This window comes from Procambarus clarkii, chromosome 27, assembly GCF_040958095.1.
Source record: "Procambarus clarkii isolate CNS0578487 chromosome 27, FALCON_Pclarkii_2.0, whole genome shotgun sequence".
Taxonomy (NCBI): domain Eukaryota; kingdom Metazoa; phylum Arthropoda; class Malacostraca; order Decapoda; family Cambaridae; genus Procambarus; species Procambarus clarkii.
The window spans coordinates 10,171,984-10,180,585 of record NC_091176.1 but is presented as its reverse complement, the minus strand read 5'-3'; the positions used below and the strand labels follow the sequence as shown (position 1 = coordinate 10,180,585).

The 8,602-nt window shown below is 54.0% G+C and overlaps 2 protein-coding genes across 2 annotated transcripts; one reads left to right on the top strand and one right to left on the bottom strand.

Moving 5' to 3' along the window:
• Positions 1-1,464: 1,464 nt before the first annotated feature.
• Positions 1,465-1,947, bottom strand: LOC138369099 (autotransporter adhesin BpaC-like). The gene has a single exon (XM_069332033.1). The coding sequence runs from the start codon at positions 1,945-1,947 to the stop codon at positions 1,465-1,467; it is 483 nt and encodes a 160-aa protein (XP_069188134.1).
• A 45-nt stretch (positions 1,948-1,992) lies between these two features.
• Positions 1,993-2,394, top strand: LOC123762758 (endoglucanase 1-like). Its single transcript, XM_045749517.2, has one exon. It carries the CDS (start codon positions 1,993-1,995, stop codon positions 2,392-2,394), a length of 402 nt encoding a protein of 133 aa, XP_045605473.2.
• Positions 2,395-8,602: the final 6,208 nt, after the last annotated feature.

The window sequence follows — 8,602 nt, the reverse complement described above, 5'->3', positions numbered from 1 at the left end:
ACCACAGATCACATGGCCCTGTATGACTAACCATCCTGTGTGACGAGGATTTTTAACATCACGTAACTAGTTCTTGAAACATTTTTTAGTGTTCGTATTAAGACATTTAGGCACATGTGTATATGTGCGGCTGCCCTCGACTACAGGAAGAGGGAGTCCGGTGTGTGTCAAGAGCTCCGTGATGCTAAACGTCCCCATCATCCAGGATTTCTTGTAAATCGTTTCCAGTGGTCTTTTGAGCTCTATGACGCCCTCGGGACGGATGATTTTGTTTTATTCGCGAGCTTCACCACCATCACCATCATCACCACCATCACCACCACCATCACCACCACCATCACCACCTCTGCTGCCACGTCTATATTGCTCATGTTGGCTAGCTGTGCTTTCTTCCTGGTGCTTGGAAATAATTCCGGCTCACTTGGGAAAACTTCTTGAAATATTTTGCCAAGTACATCTTTCTTGTGCCTTTTCCTTGCGTGTCTTCCTTGGCTCAGCCTTGACACTTGCGGCCCGTTCACCGAATGGTCGTATTGGAGCCCTTAATGTTGTTATTGTCATGTTGTTCCTTACACTCCCGTCTCGCTCTGGCCTACTCATTCCTCGTCCTGTTATAGCGCCTTATTTCTCCTGTGTCCTCCTGTCTCTGTGTCTTTATTTAGCTCCAGTCTCTTGCATCGAGGCTCATTGAAGTGAACCATGGGATTTTTTCCTACTATTTTATGTTTCTCAGTATTAGCATGTCTCTGTCCTTAGCTGCCCAGCATATCTCTCTCTTTCTCCCTCTCTCTCCCTCACCGTGTGGGAGGGCCCCCCTCACCGTGTGGGAGGGCCCCCCTCACCGTGTGGGAGGGCCCCCCTCACCGTGTGGGAGGGCCCCCCTCACCGTGTGGGAGGGGCCCCCCCTCACCGTGTGGGAGGGCCCCCCTCTCACCGTGTGGGAGGGCCCCCCTCTTCACCGTGTGGGAGGGCCCCCCTCACCGTGTGGGAGGGCCCCCCTCACCGTGTGGGAGGGCCCCCCTCTCACCGTGTGGGAGGGCCCCCCTCTCACCGTGTGGGAGGGCCCCCCTCTTCACCGTGTGGGAGGGCCCCCCTCACCGTGTGGGAGGGGCCCCTCTCACCGTGTGGGAGGGCCCCCCTCTCACCGTGTGGGAGGGCCCCCCTCTCACCGTGTGGGAGGGCCCCCCCTCACTGTGTGGGAGGGTCCCCCCCCTCACCAATACACCTACACATACAATGACCAACAACGTGACGTCAACAGAGAGCAAGGTGTGTGGGGGGGGGGAAGAAGGCGGTGTGAGTGACGTCACCACCACCCACCACCAGCCGCCCACCACCAGCCGCCCACCTGCTAGTTGCCATGGTAACGCGCGGGTGGTGGGCGGTGAGGGGTCACTACAGGAGTACCAAGGCCTCAGGGAGTGTCAGCCCCTAGACCCGTCACTATGGACCCTAGACCCGTCACTATGGCCCCCTAGACCCGTCACTATGGCCCCTAGACCCGTCACTATGGCCCCCTAGACCCGTCACTATGGCCCCTAGACCCGTCACTACGGCCCCTAGACCCGTCACCATGGTCCCTAGACCCGTCACCATGGTCCCTAGACCAGTCACTATGGACCCTAGACTCGTCACTATGGACCCTAGACCCGTCACTATGGACCCTAGACCCGTCACTATGGCCCCTAGACCCGTCACCATGGTCCCTAGACCCGTCACTATGGGCCCTAGACCCGTCACTATGGACCCTAGACCCATCACTATGGCCCCTAGACCCATCACTATGGCCCCTAGACCCGTCACTATGGACCCTATACCCGTCACTATGGACCCTAGACCCGTCACTATGGACCCTAGACCCGTCACTATGGCCCCTAGACCCGTCACCATGGTCCCTAGACCCGTCACTATGGACCCTAGACCCGTCACTATGGACCCTAGACCCATCACTATGGCCCCTAGACCCGTCACTAGTCCCCTAGACCCGTCACTATGGACCCTAGACCCGTCACTATGGACCCTAGACCCGTCACTATGGACCCTAGACCCGTCACTATGTACCCTAGACCCGTCACTATGGACCCTAGACCCGTCACTATGGACCCTAGACCCGTCACTATGGACCCTAGACCCGTCACTATGGACCCTAGACCCGTCACTATGGACCCTAGACCCGTCACTATGGACCCTAGACCCGTCACTATGGACCCTAGACCCGTCACTATGGACCCTAGACCCGTCACTATGGACCCTAGACCCGTCACTATGGCCCCTAGACCCATCACTATGGCCCCTAGACCCATCACTATGGCCCCTAGACCCGTCACTATGGACCCTAGACCCGTCACTATGGACCCTAGACACGTCACTATGGACCCTAGACACGTCACTTGAAACTAAAATTGTGAGGAAGAAAAGTAGTAAAAAAAACCATGAGGAGAGAAGGAACTTGTAGCACACCACCAGCAAGGTTCAGGGATGATAAATCTTACCCTCGCGGGTTTAACAGAATTCCAAGACCAGGCGACACAAGTTAGGCACGAAAGGGATAGCTGGACAGAGTGCATATGTTGGCATTTCCAGAAAGCCTTTGACACTGTAACCCCACAAGAGACTATAGAGTAAGTTGGAGAAGCAGACAGGCGTGACAGGGAAGGTATTCCAGTGGATAAGAAAGTGCTTAAGCAACAGAATATCTTCAGAGTCACTGTGAGGGGGGACAGGTCTCAGTGGCGAGGTGTCACTTGTGGAGTACTACAGGTGAGTGGGACTCCACTCACAGGTGAGTGGGACTCCACCCACAGGTGAGTGGGACTCCACTCACAGGTGAGTGGGACTCCACCCACAGGCGAGTACAGGGTTTTGTTCTTTGACCTGACCTGCTTTCATATATGTAAACGATATTCTAGAGGGAAATAGGCTCATTCCTTTTAGTGTTTGCTAATAACATGAAAATTATGAGGATTAAGACAGACGAAGACCGCAAAAACACTACAAAATGACCTGGACAAAGTATGGCCTGTCAAAGGCCTAAACTAGAATTTAATTCAAGCAAATGTAAACAAAAATGACGAGGTGGAGGGAGCAGGAGGCCAGACACAAGGTATCAAATGGTAGATGAAATCCTCCATGAAACGAATAGAGAAGGATCTAGAAATTGATATCACACCGAAACAGTTACCTGGAGGCCACGTCGAAAGCATGTCATCAGCGTCATATGCAGGAACAGTTATCAGAACTACCTTTACAAATTTGAGTTAGGAGTCACTTAAGACCCTTGTATACCACATATGTCAGACCAATCCTGGAGTATGCGGCTCCAGCATGGAGTCCATACCTAGTCAAGCACAGGACGAAGTTCAAAGGTATTTCACTTGACCAGTCCCAGAATTACAAGGAATGAGTTCGGGAATTCAACCTTACGTCGCTGAAGGACAGAAGTGTTCAGGACGCGTGATTACACCATACAAAATTATCTTGAGAATCGGTAGGATAGATAAAGACAGACTGATTAACACGGTTGGTGCTCACACAAGCGGACACAAGGTGGAAACTCAGTACCCAAATGAGTCACTGAAACATTAGAAAGAATTTTGTCACTGTCAGAGTAGTTAATAAATGGCATACACAGTTTCAAATGTAGATATGATACGAGCCCAATAGGTTCAGGAACCAGTACACCAGATAATTGACAGTCGAGAGGCGGGACCAAACGGACAAAGCTAAACACCCGCAAGCACAATTAGGTGTGTGTGTGCAATTAGGCGAGTACAATGTGAACTCACGCGTAAACTTATTCCTGGAAAACGCTTGTTCAAGTCACCTCATTGCCTAGAATGATTTCCTTACTGGTATCATACTGGTGGGTATCATACTGGTGGGTATCATACTGGTGGGTATCATACTGGTGGGTATCATACTGGTGGGTATCATACTGGAAGGCAAGTATCACCACCTTCCCCACCACCTACCCCACCACCTCCCCATTCCCCTAGGTGTCTCCACAGCCACTACCTTAATCATCATTATCAAATCACCCCAACAACCCCCCCCTCCTAACCCCACCTTCTCTCCATTTGCACAGGTGCTCCCCTACCACTCGTTAATGGTGGGGGCGCCTCCATTAGTGTGCCGCTCGCCCCCTGTCCCTGAGGTACGTGTGTGTGCCTGTGCGTCTGCGCGTGTGTGTGTGTGTGTGTGTGTGTGTGTGTGTGTGTGTGTGTGTGTGTGTGTGTGTGTGTGTGTGTGTGTGTGTGTGTGTGTATGTGTGTGCGTGTGCCTGTACACTCACCCAATTGTACTCACCTAATTGTGCTTGTGGGAGTTGAGCTCTGGCTCTTTGGTCCCGCCTCGCAACTGTCAATCAATTGGTGTAAAGATTCCTGAGCCTACTGGGCTCTATCATATCTACATTTGAAACTGTGTATGGAGTCAGCCTCCACCACATCACTTCCTAATGCATTCCATTTACTAACTACTCTGACACTGAAAAAGTTCCTTCTAACGTCCCTGTGGCTCATTTGGGTATTCAGTCTCCACCTGTGTCCCCTTGTTCGCGTACCACCAGTGTTGAATAGTTTATCTTTGTCTACTCTGTCAATACCCCTGAGGATTTTGTAGGTTGTGATCATGTCTCCCCTTACTCTTCTGTCTTCCAGTGTCGTGAGGTGCATCTCTCGCAGTCTTTCCTCGTAACTCATGCCTCTTAGTTCTGGGACTAGTCTAGTATCATACCTCTGAACCTTTTCCAGCTTCGTCTTGTGCTTGACAAGGTACGGGCTCCATGCTGGGGCTGCATACTCCAGGATTGGTCTTACATATGTGGTATACAGGGTTGTGAATGATTCCTTACACAGGTTCCTGAAGGCTGTTCTGATGTTAGCCAGCCCCGCATATGCCGCAGACGTAATTCTTTTTATGTGGGCTTCAGGAGACATGTTTGGTGTGATATCAACTCCTAGATCTTTCTCTCTGTCCGTTTCATGGAGTACTTCATCTCCTATTTTGTATTCTGTGTGTGTATGTGTGTACTCACCTAGTTGTGCTTGCGGGGGGTTGAGCTTTGGCTCTTTGGTCCCGCCTCTCAACCGTCAATCAATTGGTGTAAAGATTCCTGGGCCTACTGGACTCTATCATATATATGTGTGTGTGTGTGTGTACTCACCTAATTGTACTCACCTAATTGTGCTTGCGGGGGTTGAGCTTTGGCTCTTTGGTCCCGCCTCTCAAATGTCAATCAACTGGTGTGTGTGTGTGTGTGTGTGTGTATGTGTGTGTGTGTGTGTGTGTGTGTGTGTGTATTTACTAGTTGTGTTTTTACGGGGGTTGAGCTTTGCTCTTTCGGCCCGCCTCTCAACTGTCAATCAACTGTTTACTAACTACTTTTTTTTTTTCCACACCACACACACCCCAGGAAGCAGCCCGTGACAACTGACTAACTCCCAGGTACCTATTTACTGCTAGGTAACAGGGGTACTTAGGGTGAAAGAAACTTTGCCCATTTGTTTCTGCCTCGTGCGGGAATCGAACCCGCGCCACAGAATTATGAATCCTGCGCGCTATCCACCAGGCTACGAGGCCTGGTGTGTGTGTGTGTGTGTGTGTGAAGACTCACGTAAGACTCGCCAGTAAACCATTCGTTAAAGAGCCGGACCGTCCACGCCAGCTGTCTCTCTCATACTTCCGTTATTTACCCGAATTTACCCGAGGACCACGACGTCTCTCTAGTGGCTGCGATGGAGACGGGTACCCCGCGGCTTCTTCAACGTCCTCCCATTTTTCTTGAGAATTTTTTTTCCAACTGGATTTGGAACAAGAGTAATTAATGCCTCGTCATTTACAGCTTCGTCGGGTAGGCGGTTCCATAGCTTTATAACCCCTAGGGCCGTGACAAAGCATCTCCAGCTTTTGTAATAAGATAATAATAATAATAATGTGAAGAAAAGAAGAAGAGAGAAGGACGATTAAACTCAGCTGTTAACATAAACTTACACGAACAGTTGGCTTGATCCGTGTGACAATAAAGGATAGAAAACATCTGTGAAAAGTAGGCGGAGCTGGTGGGTATGACCACAGGGGGAACTGGTGGGTATGACCACAGGGGGAACTGGTGGGTATGAACACAGGGGAACTGGTGGGTATGAACACAGGGGGAGCTGGTGGGTATGACCACAGGGGGAACTGGTGGGTATGACCACAGGGGAGCTGGTGGGTATGACCACAAGGGAGCTGGAGGGTATGAACACAGGGGAGCTGGAGGGTATGAACACAGGGGGAACTGGTGGGTATGACCACAGGGGGAACTGGTGGGTATGAACACAGGGGAGCTGGTGGGTATGAACACAGGGGAGCTGGAGGGTATGAACACAGGGGAGCTGGTGGGTATGAACACAGGGGAGCTGGTGGGTATGAACACAGGGGAGCTGGAGGGTATGAACACAGGGGAGCTGGTGGGTATGAACACAGGGGAGCTGGTGGGTATGAACACAGGGGAGCTGGTGGGTATGAACACAGGGGAGCTGGTGGGTATGAACACAGGGGAGCTGGTGGGTATGAACACAGGGGAGCTGGTGGGTATGAACACAGGGGAGCTGGTGGGTATGAACACAGGGGGAGCTGGTGGGTATGAACACAGGGGAGCTGGGGGGTATGAACACAGGGGGAGCTGGTGGGTATGAACACAGGGGGAGCTGGGGGGTATGAACACAGGGGAGCTGGGGGGTATGAACACAGGGGAAGCTGGTAAACAACAGTAGGCTGTGTGTATGGTAAGGGGTCGTATGTATGGGAGGGCGGGGGGGGGGAGTCGTGGGGTGGGTGGGGGCGTGTATATGGGGGTGTGGGCGTGTTCAACAGAGGGGTGGGCGTGTGACTGTGGGCGGGACCAAAGCCAGTAAGCCCAGGTCCAAAGTTTATAATGGGGCCTCATCCTCCAGCGCGGCCACCCGCACACTGCGCCTCAACACCCATTCTTCCCGCCACAATTTCGGCTATCAGTGACGATTCAATTTGTCTTAACGATGCAGAAACGCCGTTCGTATTTGTTATTGCAGGCCAAGGCCATTATAAAAGATACAATCAATTATCTGATCTTCTCATTTGCACAGCCTGCTAGAAGGGCCGGAAGGTAGGTAGTGCATAAGGATCATTTTGAGCGTTCGTGTACGCACAAGAGGCTGGGAGTTGGCCCTTGCGGGATAGATCCCTTTAGCATGCATGGAGGCTTAACATGAGGGGTGGGTGTTCGATATGTTTCGCTTGATGCGAGCTAGAGCGGCCAAGGTGCACTCTTGGAGGCCTGCGTGCACTCCAGGAGGACTGCGTGCACTCCAGCCGGCCTGCGTGCACTCGAGCCGGCCTGCGTGCACTCCAGCGCACGTTCTCTCTCTCTCCACTGGGAACGCAACGAGGCGTCTGACACGAGTCGAAGTCAAGGTTCCTGGCAGGAGTTTCGAACGTGTGTGTGTGAGGGGTGGTAAGGGAAGCGGGCGTTGGGAGGGGTTTGTCAGAGGGGAAGAAGGGGAGGCGGCGAGAAAGAGGGGAGAGCCTGCAGTGGGAGAGGAGCCGAGCGAGGGGACACAGAGAGGGCGGGGTGGCAGGCAGAGTGAAGAGGGGAGATGCAGCTGAGGGGAGAGCCAGTTGACGGGCGAGTCAGGTGAGGGGACAGAGTCAGGTGAGGGGGGGCAGAGTCAGGTGAGGAGGGGCAGAGTCAGGTGAGGGGGGCAGAGTCAGGTAAGGGGGGGCAGAGTCAGGTGAGGGGGGGCAGAGTCAGGTGAGGGGGGTAGAGTCAGGTGAGGGGAGGGCAGAGTCAGGTGAGGGGGGGGCAGAGTCAGGTGAGGGGAGGGCAGAGTCAGGTGAGGGGGGGGGCAGAGTCAGGTGAGGGGGAGGCAGAGTCAGGTGAGGGGGGACAGAGTCAGGTGAGGGGGGGCAGAGTCAGGTGAGGGGGGGCAGAGTCAGTTGAGGGGGGGCAGAGTCAGGTGAGGGGGGACAGAGTCAGGTGAGGGGGGGACAGAGTCAGGTGAGGGGGGGACAGAGTCAGGTGAGGGGGGGACAGAGTCAGGTGAGGGGGGGACAGAGTCAGGTGAGGGGGGGACAGAGTCAGGTGAGGGGGGGACAGAGTCAGGTGAGGGGGGGACAGAGTCAGGTGAGGGGGGGACAGAGTCAGGTGAGGGGGGGACAGAGTCAGGTGAGGGGGGGACAGAGTCAGGTGAGGGGGGGACAGAGTCAGGTGAGGGGGGGACAGAGTCAGGTGAGGGGGGGACAGAGTCAGGTGAGGGGGGACAGAGTCAGGTGAGGGGGGACAGAGTCAGGTGAGGGGGGGACAGAGTCAGGTGAGGGGACAGAGTCAGGTGAGGGGGGACAGAGTCAGGTGAGGGGGGACAGAGTCAGGTGAGGGGGGGACAGAGTCAGGTGAGGGGGGGACAGAGTCAGGTGAGGGGACAGAGTCAGGTGAGGGGGGGACAGAGTCAGGTGAGGGGGGGACAGAGTCAGGTGAGGGGGGGACAGAGTCAGGTGAGGGGGGGACAGAGTCAGGTGAGGGGGGGACAGAGTCAGGTGAGGGGGGGACAGAGTCAGGTGAGGGGGGGACAGAGTCAGGTGAGGG

Bases quoted from the DNA above. Each gene is read 5' to 3' on its own strand.
- LOC138369099 (XM_069332033.1), bottom strand. From the start codon at position 1,947: ATGGGTCTAGGGTCCATAGTGACGGGTCTAGGGTCCATAGTGACGGGT.
- LOC123762758 (XM_045749517.2), top strand. From the start codon at position 1,993: ATGGACCCTAGACCCGTCACTATGGACCCTAGACCCGTCACTATGGAC.